Genomic DNA, 24,924 nt, shown 5'->3' on the forward strand with positions numbered 1-24,924 from the left:
AACCTGTAATGATGACATGTTAATAATACATGTCAGTAAATGATGCAGCGCCTCTTAAACAATTAATTTCAGCCGCAACTTTTTCATTTTCTCCTATGAATATTTAATTTTTGTAACATTTTTTTTCAAATCCAAACCGTCTTTTTGTCAGATACAGTTTGTTACAGCTGTTCTGAAACATACTTTCTTAATTTAAAGGTGAAATCAGTAATATTTGCCAGTTGCTGTTTGTAGACGCTCCTGAAAGATAGTCGATTGTTAAGTCTCATTAAGAGGATGTCAAGTACCAGTGTTTTGGGTTGGTAAAGAAACCCACAATACAGCAAAATAATGAGAAAATAACAAGTTACAGGTCCACCATACACTTCCTGTGGGTTGTGGTTGCAAATGAGAATGATTATTTTTGCATCAGTTTATGCATTTGGGGGAAAATCCTGCAGAGTTTGACTTTTAGTCTGACAGAAGATAAAGGCTTCAGTGCCAACCATTAATTTTCTACTTCTTTGTATTTTCAATGATAAAATTATGGGATTCGTCTCCTCGGAGCTATAGGCCAGCCCCGTCCTGCTTTTGTGCTAAGCTGAGCTGGGCTAAACGCGTCCTGGACTTGTCTCCGAGACAAAAGTGACACTGATCATCAAGCAAACAGACGTGTTCTCTGCAGTCAAATGTTCAGGCCTCGGTCAACATCAGTCAGATCTGTAAACATGTCTGTCAGTGAGAGTGACAGGGACACACACACACACACACACACACACACACACACATGCTCATGCACGCAGAGAGACAGCAGGCCCCGGTATTAACCCCTGGTGTCCATGTGATTGTTGTGATAACAAGCCAAGATGTGCTTATAGGAAACAGATCCTGTAACCAGGGCAGGTGTCAGGCTGTACGTGTGTTTATTTGTATGTGTGTGTGTGTGTGTGTGTGTGTGTGTGTGTGTGTGTGTGTCTGTGTGTGTGTTTACAGTTTGCAAAAAAAAAAAAAAAGAAGGAAATTAAAGTAAAAACTGACAATTCAGTCCTGTTTGCAACAGTTTACATACATGATCAGATAAGAGTTAGATGAGACTCATCCAACACTCTGAGTTAATGACACTAAAACCTTTTAGTTTCAGGTGTCAACATGCTGACTTAGCGAACAGGAAAAGCATAAAAACCTCTTAATTGTTCATCTAAAATCAGTGTTGCTGCTGACCCTGACAGCAGTACATTGCTTAGCTTCCTTCACCAGTACTCCTGCTGCTTCTCCAAACAGGGGGCGTGTCAGCCTCCATCTATGAATAAGTGCATCATACAACCACACATAAAAAAACCTGAACTATCCCTTTTAAATGTTTGCGTCTGCACACGGTTAGTGTCTCAGTAGGGCTGCAAATAATTATTTTCATAGTTGACTGATCAGTTGATTATTTTCTTGATTAATTGATTAATAGTTGTTTGTTTTAAAATGTCAGAAAGTGGTGAAAAAATGTACTAGTAGTTGATTAATCCATTAATGGTTGCAGCTCTAGTACTCAGAGGTATGATAGGTGAAGAAGTCTTTTCATTTTCCCGTACTCATCCCATCCCATTTTTCAAACTTTTTTCTGCATTAGGCACACTAAAGAGCAAGACAAACTCTCAAGGCACAACTGTATTCACATACATGCAAAATAGCTTCTATAATGCGTGTTATTACATTTATTTTTATTTATTCCACAGCTCTATTAAATACTTGATTCTAATTGGTCGATTATTTCTGTATAACAGACTGTTGTTATGAAGTAACCATGTAATAAGCAGGATAATTTCATGAGGGTCCTGCATTGTCCTGTCAGGATTTATTTCACAATAATGACCAGCTCACTGTTGTATGGAGAAGTACAAGTAGTATGGAGGTTTTTGATCTTTCTTTGCTTTTGTTTTTTACATTTGAAAACTGGTCACCATTTACTTCCATTGTTTGGAAGATTCTGCAGTGCTGTTTTCCTGTCGAACTCCAGCAGTGTTTTGTTTCAGTGGACTAAAAAACTAAACCTGACCTTCTGCATGAAGCTGCATAGATAACGACTTAATTTTTATTTTTGGATGAACTATCCCTTCAATTTCACTGCTGATGCTGTTAAAATTGACACTTTCCTTTATGGACCTCTGAAGACTGGACTTCAGTCTCCAAGCTCATGAAGTTATTTTTACTCCTTGACACCTTCATGAACACTTCCTGACGTATATGACATATGTTAATTATGCTAATTTACAAGCCTCCTGCACATGCACTCAAACACACACCGGCGAATCATTTACACAGTTATCTGAAGGTACGAGGGTTTGCTCAATCTGACGTGGCATGTTCGTGCGAGCCTTTTGCAGGACAAAAAGTGAGAGAAATTTAAGATAAGAATATGAAAGTGTTCTCGCATGAGGCCCAATGTTTCATTTTGCTTTCATCTTTGCATCAGTCCGTGTGCTGCTTACTGTCTGTCAACTACTGCACAAACACGGAAACAATCTTTTAAAACACACCACAGCAGTAAACTTCAAGCCATATTTTAAATGCAATTAAAGAATCAAAATGCATGCATTTCAGCAAGAAAATATTAGACTCTGACAAAGGTAAATCATTTTCAAAAAGTGTATTGTTTTGCATGTCATCTTCTGGTTTGCATAAATGAATGTACGTGGAGCTGATTTTCTTACATTAGTACATGAGCAGCCTCAGATAATCTGCAACAACACACACTTTATCTGCTCATGTTTGCATGAACAGATGAAGCTTTGTGCAGCAGCGCAGGCCCACAGCGCTGCAGGGGGAAACTGTATTAACAGTCTCATTACGGCGCAACAGAGAGAGGAACAGGCCCAATATGTCTGCAGCCACAGCTCTGTCCGCTCTTTATTGTCGTTGTTTGTTTGTTTTGTTCAGATTTTGGCCGGATGTGAGAGCCAAGCGCTGATCTGATGTGTTATTAGTTGCGTTTGCATGTGAGCGTGCGCGCACGTGTGGTCCCGGGGCCCCTCGGGCTCCTGATTGGAGGCCCTGACTGACAGCTTAATCACAGAGCGAGAAAAAAGAGGGAGTGATTGGAAAAGCTGGAGGGTGTGAAAATAAATGAGTGATGAGGGCGGGAGGACAGTTTCTGTCACACCCTCGTCTCTCTGAGACAGAAAGAAGAAAGTGAGTTTACTTTTGCCCAGGAGCTGACTGAGGAGCGCTTCAGGTAGAAAAAAAACCCCTTCTGCTCAGCTGGATTGGTCACATGATGCAGCCTGTTGGATGGGCTCATAATGCTGATTGATGGGTGCACTTATTAGACTGTAGTAAAGCTGCACCATGAACCACAGCATGGTGATTTACAGTATATTTACAGTCAGAAATTTTGTTTAATGTCGGCAACTGTGGCTAAATGACATGACAAGTACCACTTTAAAACTGTCTTTTAGTGGTTATAATCCAGCTGTAATTGGTTTAGGAAAATATAAATGAAATTACACTGAAAAAAAAGGAAATGAAATCTTTTAGAGCCTGACTGATACTGTATTTTTGGGGCAGATGCCAATACAGATATTAGGTGGGTGACAAAAATTCAGATATAGGTATATGAACTGATATTCTCTTTACAGAATACAGAATATTTACATGAACACACTTTTTTTGTGGTTGTCAAACACAAAAATATGTGATGGAGGCAGGATATTTTATAGTTTAAAAAAATCCTTTATGGTCCAAAAAGACGTCAGGGCACCAAAACAGTAAACTTTTTTTTTTTTTTTTTTTTTTTTTTTTATAATTACAAATATCTATAAATAAAAAACAAAAATAGAACAAAACCTGAATGAAAAAAGGGATCAAATACACAAAAAATGTTGCAGAAAAATGTAAATGGAAGAAAAAAAAGAAAAGAATTTGTATTATATTCTGAAAAAGCAAAAGAAAAAGTTTCCATATCAGCATATACAACGTATATGATGATACTGATATATATATATATTGACCAATATTGGGCAGATAATATTGGTTGCCAGATATTTTCTCTGCATAATTTGTGTAATTAAAAGATTTTTTTTTTATCAAAAGGGCAAAAATCTGCAAGTGCACTGAAAATATGTTAATTTGCCATCTATAGAAATCAACTTCCCTCAAGATTTTCTTAAATTAACATTCTATTTTGAATTTTATTTTATTTTTTTAATTAAAAAAAGAGCAGATGTAGCATAACATGACAGCCCTATCCCAATATAGACCCCACCGACCTGAAGCTAATATCAATCTGACAGCAAATCTCTGAACTGTAGGACTTTTAAGAGGGGGTGTGTCTGTAAATTATGAATTTTAAAGTAAAGTTACCAGAAACACAAACTGTCTTGTTATAGAAGACTTTTTTTTCACAGTGATGCACTTAACATTTTTTGCAGAGTCACAGAGATTGGACCAAGTCATTGTTTAGCAAGTCCCAAGCTTTGAGTTTTGAGTCCTAAACAAGTTATAACGCGCTCTTCACCAAATGAATTGCAATTTTAACAACTCAGACAAAGACTCAAGTGTTTTACACTCTTACTCCTGTTGGGAAACTTTATTGCACTCACAGTAATGTAACACGCTGTCACCGACTCCAGTAATGTTCACGTGACCTGCCTCTCCTCTGTGTGTGTGTGTGTGTGTGTGTGTGTGTGAGGAGAGCCTATGGGCAAAAACACAAGTTATATGGTGATAGTGATTGGTACCCGAGCGTCCATATTGACTGGTGTTAACAGTAACGCTGACACATCTGTTGCCTGCTCTTGTCCGTGAACAAAGAAACATTTTGGCACATTTATGTAGCACTCACTATTGTCTTCAACCCTGAAACTGTGTGAGTCAGTCCGTGTGTGTGTGTGTGTGTGTGTGTGTGGCCTCTTACCTCATGTGTGCTAACTGACCTTGTGACTGGCGGTGGTTTAGAGTGACAGCGTTATTTCTATCACACAGGTTTCAGAATGTCAGCTATGTAGTTTCTACCTGTCTCGCTCTCTCTCTCTTTCCATGTATTAATTTTTATTCATGTGCACTATTTATTTATTAATTTATTTGATCCATCAGTGATGGTGTTCAATTATTTAACTTAAGTACCAGTTCAACAATCAAAAAATCAAAAAGTCTATAATCCTATGTATGTGAGGCTAGTTTGAACTATTTTATGTACAGTTAGCTGGTTTTGTGAAATAATCCCCGGCTTAAAGGTCGCCCCTTTCCAATAATAGTTATAAAAATCAAACATTTAAAAGGAAAGTTAATTAAATGAGATCATGTGAGAAGTTTAAAGGGGAAAAACTGGCTACCTATACCATTTTTTTTTTCCAGTATTCTCCGCTGAAGCTACAACAACGGAACAAACCTCAGGGTTAAGAGCCCAAAAACAACACAAACAGCGGCGGCAGGCTGCAGGTTGGCTTCAGTTTTCCTTTTAGGGCTACACATGCGATGTTTGCGTGAGTGCAGGATGATGAAAATAGCTGGCAACCCGCATCACCGCAGCTCAGGTTGCTATTCTCACACGTCTAAAAGGAGCGGCGAGATGTGCCAGTGAATCAGAGCAGAACAAAGAATGTTATCTCTGCTTTTACATCATTTTCTGGCGAGGGCGCCGAGCAGAGCCATGATCCATTTGAGGACCGTGTTTGATTCACAGCAGTGTATGAACTCCTTGGATTCTATTTTAGGTAACAAAACGCTTTCAGAATAAAAGTTCAGACTGTATGTTGTTGTCCTCTGGTGAGTGGAGCATCACTACTCATCAGCTGTGACCTCACCGTGTGCGTCTTTGTGTTTTGATGACATGTTTGGTCGGTGGATGGTGGTGTGTCAGGCTGAAGCGACAGACACTTGGATTGCGGTGTGTTTCACCTCTGGTGTGTTTGTTTGTCTTCACGTGTTGGTTTGTTGGTGAAGGGTAGAAGATTTCTGCCAGGAGCAGCTGAGAGGACACGAGGGACAACACTGCCTGTTTTAAGTGTGTGTGTGTGTGTGTGTGTGTGTGTCTGTTTGACCTTTTTAATCATCACCAGGCACTGTTTTTACAGCCATAGTGTGTTGGTCACACATCTCTAATTGGCTGCAGTTCAAATGGTGTGTCACAATGTTTGTGTGAGAAACCAAAGCTCACTATTGGCAGTATTATTTATGAATGACTGTTTGTAGTGTTAACAGCAGCACATAACCTGCATTACATTCCTGTCTTTAGGGATGACCTGAGAGGACCAACAGAAGCTTGGCTTCACACTTAGATTCACATATTTTGTGTAATTTTACACACAATAATGAAATGAAAATGACTACAAATGAAAGTCACAGCGTCTAAAATAAATTCAAAATAATTAAAAAAAAAGCTTGAATGTCCTTTATAATCACACACTGTAACAGTCAAAGAATGTTTGAGGACAGGCCGCTCTCACTCATCAAATGGAAAGGTCTACCTGCTGCATGCAATCTTGAACATGGAGCCCTACATGTGCACAACTGATGTCATCACCACACACCAGACTGTCATATTTGATGAGCTGGAGTGAGAATGTGTCATAAAAGACTAGTTACTCATTTTGGAAAATACTACTTTGCTACCAGGAGCTATCTGTAACACATGCTGGCTGTGCTATGTAGCACACAGCGGACACAGAACACACTTAGAAAAAGTAGTCATCATGCAGTAAAATCCAGTTACCAGATGGATGTGAATAAAAAATGGTTGGTTTATTATTTGTCAACACTGAAAAATTGCATGTGTCAGCTCACATTGGTGATCTCCAGGGCTCAACTCTGTCTGACATTTTTGGGGTTGATATTGATATTTCAGAGTTTAAAAAGCCCCTCAAAAATATGGCCACCAATTCTCATTTTTGTTGATGCACTGTATCAGTAATTGTTGGAAAAAGTTGACTTCATTTTCTGTTCACCTCCGCTTCTTTTATTCCATTGAGACCTCAGATGACCACAGTTTGTTATCTGCTTGGGAGACACACCTTGTGTTGTTATGTTATGTATTCACTGGAATATTCTCCTTCATTTTATCCCAGTTTAAGAACCGGCAGCATCACAAAGCTGCACGCGATCAAGGTTTTCAATGACAAAAGATAAAATGTGTGCTGTGATTTAATATCACACTACGTCTTCAAGCTGACAGTAACCAGTGTTAAAGTTGCCTTTCAAGGTTTGAGTAAATTATGAGGTTCGAACAAATCCCTTCTATGACTGTCTTATGAGAGTTTTTTACAACTTTTTTTTCATAACATATTTAGGTTTCATTCTCCAAATCTTGCATTTCCTTGCAAAATGCGAGATTTTTTTCTGTCCTACAATTTAATACTATAAACAGGTGATTGACTCTTTTCCCACTGCCAACAGATGGGTTGCCCTTCTGTGTTGTTTTTTTCCCAATGTGGCACTGGAAAGTGAGAGATAAAGACGTTTTTAAAAGTCTTTATATGTTCACTTCTCAGTACTTTTGTATCTTCTAACTGAATCTCTGTGATTAAACTTTGTGGAAGTTTAGTTTTTCTCCTGCGTCGCTGTTTGTACTTTCAGATATCTGCTTCATAATAAAAGATTTTAGATGACAAAGTATCAAGGGGGAATTGAGGGATTGAGTGTTTATCCAGCAGTAAATACGCACCTTTGAGTGAGTTCAACCTCCGCATGTTGTGACTTTTTTCTCACAATCAATAGTTTTTTTCTTTATTCTAACATTTACCTTAATATGATAATAAGATCTTTTAATAGGAATACAATGGAGAGGTACCCTAGATAAATAAGCTTTACAGGCTGATGGTTTCTGGTGCCCTTTCTGTGATAATCCTTTATTACCGCAGCTTCAGTAAACAGTAAAAAAGCAGTTTCCCATCATGCAGCAATAAGCTGATCAAAGTGCCCTGTGCCAGTGATAATAATGAGATACTAAACTGATCCCTGCATCACTTCATGTCACATCATCACACGCCCAGCAGACTGTCTCTGCTGTTGGCAGAAAAAGGAAAAAAAAAGGTCTTTAGAAAATAAGAAAATAAATGTGACCTACAAAAAGCCTTTCAAGTGTTTTTCAGGATGTTTGATATGTGTCCAACTCTTATTGGGATGAGTTGAGTGACTGACTGCTCCAGTAATTGGCTGAACTCGGGTAGTTACAGTATTTTCCACATGGCTTGGTTGCATGAACTCAGTACCCTCTGCAGCCAGACTGTTGTGTCTTGTCAAATATGTGTCTGCGCTGAGCGGTGAGTACCCAAGGTGAACACCAAAGTGAGGTTTATTTATACAGCACCTTTCTGTCAGACATCACAAACTGCGTCACAATAAGAAAAAACAGACACAATATAAGAGTGGGAAAGCTAAACAAAGGCAAGTCTAAACAGGCACCGGGCTGGTTGTAAAAGGCGCCTACAGATCTGAAGTCCAATAAGAGTTTGTTCCAAAGATCAGGAGCGACAAAACGAGGTTTAACCCTGACGCCTGGTGCCACCAACCAGCCCCGATCAGAAGACCTCAGTGACCTGTCGCTGCTTAACGCAGGGCTGCCCTGAAAGGGATCACAAGGATGTTGAAGTGGGTTTTGGTTTTAATGGAGATATGGTGTGAAGAAATCGAAAGTGTAACATGAGTTCAATGGGTTCTGACTCAATTGTGATAAAAAAAAAATACATGTCCAAGTTTCTAGGGTGACCAAATCCCAACCTAACAAAATGTGGGATGAAGAGTATGTTTGTGTGGGATAATGTGGGACATGTTACCAGTGATGAGAGTCTCTATCTAACTTAAAAAAGTCAACATTTCTATCTCACGCTTTGCCATCTGGGTAGTACACAATAGAGTCATTTTCCAGTCCTTATCTTAGAGGTTTTCCTTTTCTTTGTGGTTTCCATCATATTCCACCTCAATCTCTGTAGCTTGTAACTTTGCAGTTTTCCAGTCTGTCCTAGTAGTTTGACTTTTGAAAACTAGAGCCAGTCAAATTGTGGGACATCATCTAAATATGTGGGATGGTGGGACAAGGGATAAAAATGCATTGCAGTCACCCTTCAGGTTCCTAGGGTCCAAGGTAAGATTTTTTAAATGGCTTATTTTTTTCCGATCAACAGGTTAGGCATCAAAAAAAGAAGATGAATATTCTGTGGTTCCAGCTCTTAAATTAAGCTGAGCTGTTGCTACTTGTGAACCAAGTCATTGGTTTGCGGACTACCCTTTTGAATCCTGGAGTTTGCCATAATGGGGTCACAATCTTGATCTTTTGAAACCAGAGCATGGATAGGGCCAACGAGGTCATGGAGCTCGTAAATGGTGTACTGTGATTTATCGGTGTTTGGTTTTGGCTTGTCCGTTCAGCAGGAAATAATTGCGGTCTGCCTGGTCAAAAGGTTTCTTGTATTACAGCTAAACAGCACACGGAAATGTTTCTGAAAACATTTTAAGGCAAGAAATGGGATAAGATAGTTAATCACACAGTGGCCTGCCGTAAAGCATAAGTACATTAGCATAAGCTTTATCATCTGTTTTTACTCTAAATAGGACCATAATTCAATAATAATAATCAATTCAGAAATAGGGTCATTTTGACATAAGGTTACATACAATCAACTTCTTCTTGCAACCAGTGGAATCGCCCCCTGCTGGCCATTAGAAAGAATGCAGGTTTAAGGCACTTGTGCATATATCTATCTCCATATCTTTTAAAGTATTATATAAAAAAAAATTCTGTTTATGTACAACCATTTTGTAACAGCACATTGCCAACCAAATTATGTTTTCTAATTACATAATGTAGACATGTTGTTCATTAACGTAACAAACAAGATGCAAAAACATTTAAGCTGAGCCCATCAGTAAAATATTCTGACAGCTCATTTAAATTGATTTCTGACAAGCAATCTGGCAACACACCATCCATTGATAGTGACTTTAGCAGTATTCAAAAGTCAGCAATGACCTGACACATTATTTTTTTTTTGTTAACATTTATCCAGTAATCACGATCTTTGCCAAACCTTAACCATAGTGGTTTTGTTGTGACTCTAGTAGACTCTATGTACTGTTTCATTCACTGAAAGAAATGTTGTCTCTGAATATAATCAGAAAGGAGTTACATTGTCACCACAACATAATTATGAAAACCGTTTAGTAAGATCAAGGTCACCTATTTGTCATTATACAATGCAGGGTTGCACAATGAAATAAGGATTGTAGTCCCTTCATGCTACACACACACATTTAGACAGATAGTAAAAATAAAATTAATATACACAGTTATTTATGTGCATATATACGTGCATACACCTAGGAAATCATTCTTAAAAACTGAACATCTGGGAAACATTTTCACAAAGCATCACTGATGTAAACACACTCGTCCTGCTGGTGACTCAAACGCTGTTTGGCTCAGAACAAGGCCCATTACTCAGCAACAGAGCAGAAAAAATAAGAGATTAAAACAAAAATATAAGAAGTTTGATGGAACTACCAGCTGCAGCATTTGCATGTGCCACCATTGCCAAGTACAGTGTAATTTTTAGGAGACAGGGTTGATTGTTTTTCAGCTGAATATTTTTGGGTGTTTGACTTTTGTTTGAACAAAGAAAGACAGGTGAAGACATTACTATGGGCTCTGGGCAGTTGTGATTGGTATTTTTTTTCACTATTTTTATTTTTCACTATTGTATCTACATTGGCCTTGATACCCCGCCTGCCCTCCCTCAGCTGATTTAGCTGTTTCCTCCTCTGCCTCTTTCCCGTCAGTACGGTTTTTAAACACAAGTGCCTTTTGTTGGGATTCTGATTTAGCAACATCTTGTGAAACACTGCACACATAACCTTTGATGGGTTAGATTTCAAGCCTGTTATGGAAAATGGAAAATTGCGCTGTTTAGGGATGGTGCAGACTCGCAGCGGAGAGAGAGAGAGAGCGAGGAAGACAGTTCTCTTGCGGATGAGCGCAAGACAAGGAGCATGTGAATATGAGCGAAAGTGTCAATGTGATATAAATTTTCTTTTATCATGATGTCTGACGTTACTCAACAGTTCTGTGGTTTACACTGCACACTGGAGTCTCTGTTAACAGTGACAAACAGCTAGATCTGTGTTGTTTTTGTGAAGGCTACGTGGCCTTGCCTCTAAAATTGTGAAATTCCAGGCCTTGCGTAAATGTTACATGTTCCTGTTGACGCTCAGTCTTTTTGGACAATCACGCCTCTTCAAACCAGAGCTGTTGCCTTCAAATCGATATTATTGTATATCTCAAAATCTGTCAGCACACAGACTTTTTTTAAATCAACTTTATTCAGTCAAAATGAGACTCTGGATGCTTTGCCTTTGCCTTGATATGCTGTAAACATTGTTTACAGAATATGAAAAAATTAAACTGAACAGCTACCCTCACTAATGGAGCAACTGAAACAGTCTGACTTCTCGTAATTGATTACACATTAAGTTAAGAGAAAAGCAGAATTTTCCTGTATTATTCATATTTATCATGCATTAATTAGTAGACAAAGCCGATTTTCTTTTAGAAACACATGAAAATTACAAAAATAAGTTCAACATTCATTTGATGTGCTAAATGTCAGATTTACAGTGGACTCAAGCACATTTTATTAAAATTGAAGTTGTTTTAATTCTAATACCAAAGATTTGATATAATTTCTTGTAGTTTTTGAAACACAGCCATTTCTATATCATACTATATTTAATCGTTCATCACATGTGGTTACTTATTTTGTCAATTTTAAGGACAACACAAGTAAAGGATTAAATTATATTAAGAAAAATGTAGTCTGAAGCCTCATACTTTGGCTAATCTGAGAAAATTCAATAGATTTACATGCGTGGCCAAGGTAGTACTTTAAGTACTGTAAAAGAAATACTAGTTAGCAAAACATGTTTCAAAAGTATTCTTAATTAATTTACAAAAAATATGTTTCTTACATCAAAAGATGACTGGTGTATTTCATGTAGTCTGTGAGTTATGTATGAAAATATATACATATAAAATAAATGTTACAATTGCCCCCAGTGTCCCCTACCTTCCGATAGAATGTGGAAATGTAAAAGAAGGGAGAAAAGGAAAGAGAAGGATGGAAGTAAAGAAAAAGAATGAAGGATGAAAATAAAAATAAATCGAGTACAGTAGCAGTCAGGTCAGCGCTGTACAGTACTTGAGTAAATGCACCTAATTACCTCTGACCTGTGCTGTACGTGTGTGTGGACATGAGGGGTCAGTGAGTCCAGCAGAAGGCTCGGTGCCCTGCTGAAGCGCTGTGACTCCCATTGTTTCAAATCCTGAAACAGTCTGCTGGGGCCTGCAGCAACAAAGGGCTCAGACAATCAAAGAGTGGCACTAAACACACACACACACACACACACACACGCATGCATACACATGTAGGAGCTACAGTATAGATGAAGTTAGCTGTTCCAGTTGACTTGATTGAGTGGGAGCAGTCAGTGGCAGTCTGCTCTGCTGTCTGCTGGCTCATCAGTAATGAGGGTTCGGGTGATTTTCGGTCGGGGTTAATGAGTTTAAAGCTCCGAGAGACGAGCATGGAGACGCACTGATGGAACATACACTCGATGAGATAAGATAATGGCGCTTCTGTGCTCTGCCTTCCCTGTTAATTGTGCGCTATCTTCTCCTTAATGTGTGTTTGCATGTTTGATTGTGTAGTTTTTTATCTCTGTCTCTCTGTAGATTGGAGATTGTAGCCAGAGGGGAAACTGTGATTTTACAATTTGAACCATTGTATCCACCAGCATGGATGATGTTGATGTGAAGCAGATGATTTTCATCAGTCACTCTTTTCCCTGATCAAAATGTTGTTTTGCACAAGCATTAATCAGACAGATTTGTATTTATTAATCATATTTAAGAGCTGGCATGATGGCACAAGACGGTTACGATGCAAAATTTCCCTTCCTCATCAAGTCATTTGAGTCCCTGTGGTCTAAATTTCTGAAAACAAGTGAAAATATACGACTGTTGTAAGTTCTGACTCTTTGAAAAAAAAAATCATGAATATTCTTTGTATAATATTATTATTAATGACATTAAACCTGATATATAGACTATAATTTCAGTGGAATACTAAATAATGATCTGAATTTCCCATTATCAGCTAATAATTAATCGACCCCAGTATTTATCACCTATAATGTTATTATCATAATAGTATAATATCAAGACATAATAATATAATTTTTTCCTTACTGGCTGATAATTTATCAACCATGATGGTTATAGTGCAACCCTATCTATCTTTTTTTTCGTGACTATAGCGAGAATCTACATTTTGAACAACGTTTAAATAAGTGGATTTCTATTGGAAAGAGGTTCACAGATTTAAAGGTTTAAAAAAAGTATTTTTCTGGACAATAATAATAATAATAATAATAATAATAATAATAATAATAATAATAATAATAATATAATAGTAGAAATAACTTGATGAGAGGAAGATTTTCAGTGTGAGGCTCACTGTCTTTGGGTTGTCTTTCTTGCTTTAGGGGGACTGTCTTTTTCACAGATTTCCTAAACCTAACCAAACAATGACTGTTGCACAATATTAAAGGGATAGTTCGCCTACAATTGAAATGAAATGAAAATTCAGTCATTATCTACTCACCCTCATGTTAATTGAGAGTCGGGTTTATTTTGTTAGTCCACAAAACACTGCTGGAGTTTCACAGCAAAAGAGCATTGCAGAATCTTCCAAGCAGTTGAAGTGAATGGTGACCAATTTTTAAACAGAAAAATAGCAGCCACAAAGAAAAAAAACAAAACATAAAATACCTCCGTACTGCTCATCTGGTGTAGTCCAAGTCTTCTAAGCAGTGTTTTGTGGACTAAAAATCTAAACCTGACCCTCAATCGGCATGTGGGTGAGGAGATAATGACTGAATTTCCATTTCTGGGCGAACTATCCCTTTAACCATGCATTTAAAAAAATGCTTACTGGCAGAAATATGGCATACGAGGGATGTGACAAAGATGTGTTGATATTTGATGATTGGATATGAACACATATTGCTGTTTTACCTCCTGTTTTGTCATTAGATTTTCACATTTTCAATAATATTAGAAATAATATTGATTGTGATGAGTTTGAAGAGGTTTATGGTTTAAAACTACATCAGTACACCACAACACCATCCAATCATCCATCTATCTACAAACACTTAACCAAAGTTAAGACGGGGCAGGAAAATGTCAAAGAGACCAGGAGAACATGTCGGCCTTTTTAGAACATAGCCTCCATGATTGTATCTGTGACCAGAAACTCCAGAAACAAAATAAGTATGCGTGTGTGTGTGAGTGAGTGTGTGTGTGAGTGAGTGTGTGTGTGTGTGTGTGTGTGTGTGTGTGTGTGTGTGTGTGTGTGTGTGTGTGTGTGAGAGTGTGAGTGTATTTTTGTTACTGTTGGCACTGATGAAGTATATTGTTGGACTGAGTGAATGCTGGTACACTGGCTCACATTCAAATGGACTCGGAGACTTTTACTCAGTGTGTGTACAAACACTCACACACACACACACACACACACACACACACACACACACACACACACACACACACACACACACACACACACACACACACGTGCACACAGTGTAGTTGAGGGACACTTAATCTGCATTTTTTATCACTGTCATTTTCATATTATACATAACATTTCAAAAATTTTGTTACTGTTAATCATTTCATGGCTTCTTGGTGATAACTATTAGTTGCAGTTTTTACCCTGTTCCTTTGTAGTGTCTTGCAAAATGTATGAAAATTTACAAAACATACCTTCAAATGATGTTTTCTGACAATGAGCTCATCCTGTGAGCCATAAATCTCCACTTCAGTAGCACTTACTGTATATACACAAAAGTGTACAGTTTTATTACTGACAATATTCTGACAGTTTTGCTGAGGAGTTAAGTCATATGTAATTCATAACCTGAATTACATAACCAGAACACCAGAACAAACATGGCTATTTTTTTTTTTTATGGCTGTTGACCTTGACTCTAAAGTGTCAACAAAATGAAACAAGAACGTTCAGATTTGTTTTCTTGGAGTTTATGCAAATAATTGCATATTTAATTAGATAATGGCTTATTTGCATATTTAAAGGGATAGTTCACCCAAAAAATGAAAGTCTAGTTTTTTTTTTTTATTATTCAGAATCTCAAAAACAATGGAAGTGAATGGTGACCAGTTTTCAATTGTAAAAAACAAAAGAATAAAAACATAAAATGCCTCCATACTGCTCATCTGGTGTAATCCAAGTCTCCTAAAGACCCAACATGCCAAATTGACCAAGAAAAAAGTTATTTCCACCATGTTGTTAGCCTGAATCTTCACTGTAGATCTTTAGCTTGGAGCCACGTTCACATGCACACTGTCTGAACTGTGTGTGTGTCGGCATGTCGGGACTTTAGACTTGGACTGCACTAGACAAGCAGTATGGAAGAATTTTTAGATTTTTTTTCCCCCGTTTGGGAGATTCTGCATTCTGTTTCATGTGAAACTCCAGCAGTGTTTTGTGGACTAACAAAAAAAATGCCCCTCAGTCAGCATGAGGGTGAGTAGATACTGAATGATTTTTTTATTTTTGGGTGAACTAATCCTTTAAACATAAAATTTCAGAAAACCCCTAATACAAAACATAATTGTCTCAAAGTTAGTCATCAAGTGGGGAAGTTCCATTGTGATATTTATTACTTTTTTCTTTTTTTGTTTGTGATTTGTCCTGCTCACTATTTTTTCAGTTATTTGTTTTTGCATTACATTCTCCTGTAATCTCTGTGGGTTTGAAGTGGCAGATACAGAATTGATCTTAACTGCGTGTTTCTGTTTAAGCATCAGCTCTGGTTACGTGTTGCGTTTTAGTGCCAAAATATTCGTCTGTTCCTGCATGTTGCATGTTCGGCGTGCACATGATCCGCTGTGATAAACTGCATCACGTCACCACACAGGGAGGGTATCTAAAGTTCAGCAGAGCAGTGTGAGGTGTGGCTACCTCATCTGTTACAGACAGATCAGATGTTCTTTCTTAAGATGTTTTTAGCCTTAAACTGATAAGCTTTTTACCTCAACCTGCTCAGCTCAGGTGAAAACACAACTGGGTCACTTTAGGTCTGTAATTTAAACGTGCAGACTCCTTAATCCTCCTTGTGGGACTCGTGAAGTCTTTATGAGGCCTGCAGAGACTCTCACAGCTAACTGCCACTCTGTTAACACGTCCTTGGATTTATGTGCCGACGATAGAAGAATGGCCGATTAGTTACTTCAGAGGTCCTTGAAAATAAAATATGACAATAGCAGAAATGTAAGAAATGTTTCTGTCTTGGGACTGATAATAAATCTTGCTGCTGCAGTGCGTGTCATGTGCAAATGCCTTTAGTTGAATGATTTTACTTCAGAAATGTGCAACACTGTTGCGTTTATTCCCCGGCTCTAAATGTACAAATACATTTTAGGTCACAATCTTTTTGCACCTCCTGCAAAATTTGTCTTTAGAGATATACACCTGACAGAGTCAAAATGATTTTTACATTCACATGGGGATTTTTTTGCCCTCTGCATACCAGTGGGCATGTGTAGTATTTTATTATTTAAAGAAAAACTTCAATGTAAACACTTTAACCCTGATCCTATTTTCCCAATTGTCCCTATTTTTTGTGTCTAAGTGACAATTTTTGAAATTTATGAGGGAGGGTGCTGCAGCCATCAGCTGTGAAATGGGCTGCAGTGTCATCCTGGGAAATTACACATCAAAGGTTGTCCAATAAAAGTGCTTGTTTGCCACTGACAGGTTCAGATTTTTATTGTAAGTGTCTGACAACATTATGGAAAAGATCCCTACAGAGATACTTTTTTGTTAAAGAGTGAGAGTCTTTTTGTTTGACCAGAAACAACTGATTTTCCGCTGTCACAAAGGCCACCAGACTCCATTTCCAGAAACAGTAATTTTTGTCACTGTCATCGTCATCTTCATCATACTTGATAAAAACAAATTAAAACTCCCCAGAAATATCTTGGCTCACTTTTCTGCACTGTTTCAGAAATCACTAACTCTGGTATGGGCGAATAAACCTTCATTTGCAGCGTTAGATGAGAAACTATCAGGAGACGGAAGAGAAGCAGCGGGGACTAACCACGTGCACAGCCAGAATATTTTCACATCTGACATGGTGAATTAAGGTTTTTTATGACCAAACCAGAGCCGGTGATTGTTGTAACAGTGGAAAGACAAACCGAGATGCTTTTGGTGGGTTAGATTATCTCTGTTGAGTTTGAATAAAATGTGTTTTACAATGATAAAGTTACTGTTTCTCTGAAGGGAGCCTGGTTGGTTTGATAAGAGCAATATAACAACTATTTCTCGTTAAACAAAATACATTTTACTCTTTCTCTCATTAGCAGTACTTTTTTTTAGGTACACAATTGCACTGTGGCTCCCCATTAGTCATTTAGTCACAAACACATCAGGTCCAGGTTGAAAAATACGAATGTATTTGTATGTAAATACGAACCAGCAGCATTGCAGTTATTTGGCATTTGCAATAAGGCTGCGCAATTAATCAAAAAATTCATCAAAATCACAATATGGCTTTCTGCAATTTTCAAAATGCAACAGGTACAGTATTTATTAAAGGCAAAACATGTGTAAAAAAACTTAAATAAACTTTCTGAGGCAGAGATGTCCTGCCCACACATCAGATTCTACAGACTAAAAAAAAACATCTTCATTTGGTACAGATTCCTGCAAAAAAAAAAAAAAAAAAAAAAAGTCACACCACAGTCATTTTAACGTGTTTCTATCAAAATAAGAATAATGATGTAAAAATGAGCATCGCCTCTAATATCACAAACCATATCACAATATTTTATCAAAATTGTTCAGCCCTAATTTGCAGTAACCGTCTGGCCTGATGCACAGTTTGCTGCTGGTCTGAAATGAGGATCTAAACACAGCAGGATGACTGTATACTGTTCTGTTTACGATGCTCTTATTATTAATAATCCCTCGTGCTCCTCCTGAAGCGTCTCTGTGAGGATTCTACATCCTGCTCCTTCCATATAAATCTGATCACCACTTCACCAGACCTGTGCAGTTCAGACAGTATACAGAAAGAGTATTTAAGTATGAACGTGAGCACGAGACAGAACCCAGAGAAACCCAAACTCCATGTGTCGTGTCCTAATATGGTTTGTTGTGCTGCTCTGTTGGATCAGACACTGAACTTCTGGACTGTCTGTCTGTTTGAGCTCTGACATCAAAATCTGACGCATTTCGGTTTGCAGCACAGAGCCAGAAAAAGAAACCGTATTCTTGGAAATTCACCCAGAGTTCTGCTTGATGACATGATTTGGGCATCCTGCAGGTCTGGTGTAGTGTGTACAGACAGCATTTTGTTATAAAGTGGCTCCAGAGACGAGACTTTTTCAGTTTGATATGTTGTTTTCATCCTGAGACCTTTTTGCTTTGGCCAAAAGCTCTGTTCTTTGAACCACGGCTGAATTATCCAGAGGAAATGAAAATAATCACCTGGTTCCACATCTTGAAGCAATTGTCCAAGTCAAGGTTTCTTTTTAAAAACAAACTGTTGTTCATTAAATCCTATTACCTGCATACAGAGCATCAGCAAACCTCCATGTTTGGTGACTAGACTCCAAACACGTAGCATCCTCTTCTGTTTGCTAAATTCAAATAGAATTTTGCTCAGTGTGTTCAGTCCAAATCAAAATGACCAAGTAAACAAACACATGAAAGTGAACACAGCTGTGCCACGAGTCACCTGAGTTAGGAGCATATCTTTATATATTATTAGTTTTGTTTTGATCATGGAAGTTTTTTTTTCTGCTTAATAAAATGTATTAGAGCTAAGAAAACAGAGAAAACTGATTTTTATTAAACAAATTATTTTTATTCATTATTATATTAGTAATAATGTAAAAATTGTCTTTTTAAAGGGCTTGGACAATACACATAACTCACTTCAGAGAAAAGATAAATATATGGCCTCACTGTGTGTTCACAGCTGTTTCTCTTTATGGTAACACTTCTTTTTTTAAGGGGTGTGCACAAGACTGTCATGACACTGTCATAACCATGTCATGACCCCTGTCATGAACATGAGAGAGTCTTTATGAATATAGTTTGTGACTGTTGTCATTCAGTAAATTCTGTCATTTTAATACAAAGATGTTTTTTTCAGATGTCTTTGTTATAACAACTTGACATAAACAAGACAAAAATGACTTTGTCATGGCAACTTGACTTAACTTAAATATAGTATTTAGCTTTATGTTTGAACATGACATTATACTGTCATATGTGGTTGGTTTTGACACTAGCTGTCATGTCAAGTGCATCATAAATATTTTTGTTGACCTGAACTAAAGTGGTACCATTTGGACTTGTTACAAAGATGTCATTAAATATTATAAGGCCAGTTTGACAACAGAGTACTTGATGGACAGACAGTGGTTAGTTAGTTTACTTGGTGCTAAAGTAGGCTAATCACTGTCTGCTATTAATAGTAACTGGCGTTTGCTAGTTAGCTGCATCTTGTGTGTATAGGTGTGTGTGTTCCAGAGACAACACCGTATTTTTTGTTCAGCATCGAGCAGAAAAAACTGAAGTGCTGAACATTGGCACTGATGCTTGGTGTGATTCTTTCTGTTTATTTGAAGATAATATTAAACACTGATTCATTTTAAAAAAGTTAGGCATGTTTTTTATGTGATATGATAGGATTTAAAGTAAATTAGCAATAAATCATCAAAAATCAATCCCCAAAAAACCTAGACAATCAATCAAACAAGCAGCGAGCCAACTGTTATAACCAATATATAAGCATTATATGTGTAACGCTGATGTGCAACGGTGTTTGCAGAAAGTTTTGCAAAAAAGAAAAACTGGGAATTTCAACATGTAATGTTCAAATTTAACTTGACATGGTTAGGGTTGCATAAAATAAAAGACAACATAGTTACATACTGTATTTGCTGCAGTATTCTGTCTTTAACTAATAATTAACTAGTCATTAACTAACCCTAACCCTAAAATGTCTCACAAAAGGGTAGCCCAAAGGGTAAATTTGGCACAGTCAGTATTGACAATAATTGTCATCAATTGAAGCAATAAATTCCTCAGTGCTGCTATACTGACCGTAAGCTAAGTTATTCTTCCAGCATCCAGTGATGTCACAGTGATGTCAGTGTTGTTGAACATGAAACACAGACTGTTTCCACTTGGATTTCTAGTCTTGGCCTCTGGGTATCCATTGGGCAAGTATTTTCATCACCTAATGTTAATGTTCCGGCCAACAAAGTTATAGCTATAGGATAGCGTGGTGATACACAGCAACACGGGCATGGGCAAAAGAAGCTTGTGCACAATGCATTCTGGTACATGTAGGCACATAAGCAGGAGAAGAGGAGAACTCAGCTTTCTTGGTCAGTATAGCAGCACTGAGGAATTTATTGCAGTTGTGCATTCACATTTTTTCCTTTAATTCCTGGCAAACTGTGGCAGTGTGACTCTGAGGCACCACGATAACGTCACAGAGAACACAACACTTGCCTGTATTTGTCGTGAAAAGCTGATTGTGTTTTAACTTTTGAGTGAACTTCAGTGAAATGAAGTGTGAAGCTGTGGACAGTCACAGTTGGTGCTCATCAAGTCACATGGGGATTTATAACACTAGATTCTAAATGCTTCAGTTTGCCAGCAGCAGTTTGTACAGGAAAACCCTCAGATGTTGAGGTTAAACAGGAAATTTTGGTGCAGTATATCAATAAATCTGAAGTATAATTATAAACAAATTACCACTGTACCAGTACACCAACAATGTCTATATCTGTAAGCAAAATGTGCCTCCACTTATGAGATTTGAAAAGCAAAAAGCACAATAATTCATCTATACCCACCAACCAGCTGCTTTTCAGTGTCCTAACACAAACTGAAGGTGTAACCATCGTCCTGTCCTTGTTTTCTGTGCAGGAGCAGCTCAGAGCGGCGTAAGGAGAAATCTCGGGACGCAGCTCGCTGCAGGCGCAGCAAAGAGACGGAGGTTTTCTATGACCTCGCCCACCAGCTGCCTTTACCCCACAACGTCAGCTCTCACCTGGACAAGGCCTCCATCATGAGGCTGGCTATCAGCTTCCTGCGCATACGCAAGTTGCTCGCCTCAGGTATGGACACTGTACCATGCACACACAGTTGTGTTTCCAATACATTAACATATTTTCATACTGCTAGAGACTTAACCTGAACCCTACACAACCAAAAACCAATACTTGCCTAACCCTAAACTCAAACTAAACTAGGGCACCTAACAATTATTTCCATTACTGATTAATCAATTAGTTGTTTGGTTTATAAAATGTCAGAAAATGTTGATCACTGTTTCCCAAAGCCCAAGATGATGTCTTCAAATGTCTTGTTTTGTCCGTAACCTGAAGATATTCAGTTTACTATCATAAAGGAGTAAAATATTCAAATGTGAGAAGCTAGAATTAGACTATTTGGACTATTTTTTTTTTTTTAAGTGAAAAATGATTCAAAACAATTAATTGATTATCAAAATAGCTGCTAATCATTGCCACTCTTACCTAAACCTAACCTTACACCCAACAATAAATCACAGTCCCGTGTGTTTCCAGCACCTAAACTAGGGCTGCAACTAATAGTTATTTTCATTATCAATTAATCTGTTGATTGTTTTCTCGATTAATGGATTTCTTGTTTAGTGTATGAAATGTCAGAAAATTTTGTCCACAACCCAAAGATATTCAGCTTTTACTTTCATAAATTAAAATTTGAAAAGCCAAAATGAGAGAATTTGGACATTTGTTTTAAGTAAAAAAAATGTCTCAAAACAATTAATTGATTATCAAAATAGCTGCTGATTGTTTTAATAGTTTTTAAATAATTGATTAGTTGTTGCAGCTCTAACCTAAACCTAACCTTACCTCAACTCTAACCCAAGTCTTCACCCTGACATTTGTGATTTATGACATGTGGACTTGTGTTCGGTCCCCATAAGGCAGGCGAGTCCCCATAATGTAGTGTGGAAACAGGTTTATGGTGCCACAACATGAGTAATGTATGTACACACACACACACACACACACACACACACACACACACACACATACCGTCTCACACAAAGACTTTACATTGACACACATTAATATCCTGGAGACTTACCCTAACCCTACACATAACCATTATCACTGTCTCCCAAAACCCAAGGTGACATCCTCAAATGTCTTGCTTTGTCCATAACATGAAGATATTCAGCTAACTATCATAAAGCAGCAAATGAACCAGAAAACATTTAAAGTTTAGAGGCTAACATGAGAGAATTTGGACATTTTTTGTTAAAAAATTACTCAAAACAATAATTACTTGATTTGTGTTGCAGCTCTAACCTAAACCTAACCTTTCCTCAACTCTAACCCAAGTCTTCACCCTGACATTTGTGATTTATAACATGTGGACTTGTGTTCGGTCCCCATAAGGCAGGTGAGTCCCCACAGCGTGAGTGTTGGAACAGGTTTATGTTGTCACAATATGAGTAATACATGCACACATAAACACACCACAGACAATCGCATGCAATGCAATGTGCTGCAATCTGGTGCATTTAAATCTGTTACACAAAGGAAAATATACAAATAGAGGATGGCCGCCTCAAAAAGCTTCTTTGACATGATGGATTTGTGTGTGTGTGTGTGTGTGTGTGTGTGTGTGTGTGTGTGTGTGTGTGTTCATAGGTATGACTAATTGTCCAGTGCAGTAGGAAGGTATTTGTCGGACCCTTTCTTTGCACTCCTTCCTCTTGTCTCATTTAAAATTAGAAGCTGAGGAAGCTCGACAAAGAAACAGACCCATTGTTCTAGAGCTGCGTCTCGTCTCGACGTGAGATCAGAGGACGACAAAATTAAACAACTGTAGTAGCGTCTGAGGTAAAAAAAAAAAAAAAAAAACTTTAAAAAAAGGGGGTTATTTTTCCTTAACATTCTGTTTCTGAACAGCAATAAACTTAAAATAAAAGTCTCTTCTTTACTTTATAGGCACACAGTTAATCCACAAACTTTAAATAGATTAACATTCAAACTCTACAGCTCTACTGGAACCTGATCTGACATTTAAGATCAGGTTCTGTTGCATTCACCAATAACTGGCTGCTCAACAAGCCATTGTAATAACAACCTGCCAGCATATTTTGATAAATACAAGCTCTGAACCTGTTCTGTTAATGTTAACGCTGCCAACTGACATTTTATTTAACTATTATTGGCCTATTTACTGTGCTTTTATTAATTACTTTGCATTGTTTGTTGGGGAAACAGTGATTTGTACAACCAATGCTTCCTTAAACAACGGTGGCCGCTACTTCCTGTTTCTGTCATCAATCAGAAAACGAATCAATCACTCTAAATAACCCTGTTATTTATACACTATCGGACTTTTCATATGGTAAATGTTTCTTTTCTGTTAAATGTTTGCTCACACTTCAACTTTAAAAAAGTTTCCGGATTGCCTTAAAATTTTATTTTGTAATAAATGTAAGTAATGATTCTAAACAAATCAACTGTTCTTGTCAAACAGACTTGATACTGATTCAGTTGTACTATTAAGTATAAATCTGAACCAACAACTCTTCAATCACACTGACATTACTAACAAATTTGATTTCCTTTTACACTTTCTCAGTTCGAGTTTTTTCTTAAATGATAAAAAAGGAAGGTCTCAGTTTTAACTCTCAAACAATGCATGCTGGGAAGTCTCCTAGTAGGCTGATCATGTTTCTTTAGAAATGCAATTTAATAAGTTGATTGAACTCAACAACATAACATTCATTTCAACTCATTTATTTCAAGTCCAAAGACTTAAAGTTAGAAGAGCCTGGCATGTTCTGAGAAGAAATACTAGAAATATTAACTTTAATTAACTTGAACAAATAAAACTTGTATATTTATGTTAAGTTTATGAGAACAGATTAGTTCTACTAAAGTCCAGTGTGTTGTATAAATTAATATCTGCTGTCAATCTTTTTTATTATTATTTTGTGATTATAACAGTCTGGCAATTTCCACCTTATCTTAAATAAAACGTAACTATTTTATTCTAATTTTGTTCTAATTTTAGTCAGGACAATCAGATTATATTAAACATTTCAGTCAATCAAGTCAAAACCAATCTTTTTTTTTTTTTTTTTATCATTTTGGTCAAACCTATTTCACATATACCTTATTGTTATATGATGAAAACACAGCAGTAGTAGTTTATAGTAGAAAAAAAAGTACTCACATAACATAATTTTAAGATATGTGTTTTTCCTGCTTTGAGCACCACAAGCCAAGTGCCATTTAGTTCCATTATATTAGAAAGAATACAGACATCTCTATGGCTGATATCTCCAAAACTCTGCAACTCGTCAAAAACATCTAGATAGATAAATAGCACTACAGGCCAGAGGATTCAGTCAGTGCCCCCCAAATTCCAAAACAAGGAAAAAAGCAACAAAAAGAAAAAGAAAAAGAAAACATGTTTTCTAGCTTCCCTCCGGTGGTATTTGGTTATGCAGATAGTTTCAGTTTCATGTTCCACGATTCTGAGATATCTGCCTTACAATCATCAGCTGCCACGCAACACAATGAAGGTAAATTAAACTCTGTTTGTGAAATTCCAAAAAAAAGAAAAGTGTCCCTGTTACATTAAAAGGGCAAAATTCCTGCAGATGCTAGTAGAGTTATCAAACTCGCCCTCACAGACAAAGGGAGGGGATAGAGAGAAGGAGATGAGGACAAAGATGGAGGTGGGGAAGACATCTTTGTGAAGAAGGAGAGGAAGAGGTGCGTGATTCCAAGACAGCAGGGGAAAAGAAGAGGGCAGGAGGAGAGAGTACATGAGGAGGAGGAGG

The 24,924-nt window shown here is 37.4% G+C and overlaps 1 protein-coding gene across 1 annotated transcript in view; it reads left to right on the top strand.

Annotated features, from left to right (window-relative positions):
* epas1b (endothelial PAS domain protein 1b) overlaps positions 1 to 24,924 on the top strand; it is a 77,688-nt gene that overhangs the window by 19,094 nt on the left and 33,670 nt on the right. The window contains exon 2 of the mRNA XM_084735189.1: positions 20,994 to 21,184. Coding sequence (XP_084591315.1) covers positions 20,994 to 21,184 — 191 coding nt within the window. The remainder of the gene's footprint in view (positions 1 to 20,993; positions 21,185 to 24,924) is intronic.

This window comes from Lutjanus erythropterus, chromosome 14 (genome assembly GCF_056507025.1).
Source record: "Lutjanus erythropterus isolate fLutEry1 chromosome 14, fLutEry1.hap2, whole genome shotgun sequence".
Lineage (NCBI taxonomy): Eukaryota > Metazoa > Chordata > Actinopteri > Lutjaniformes > Lutjanidae > Lutjanus > Lutjanus erythropterus.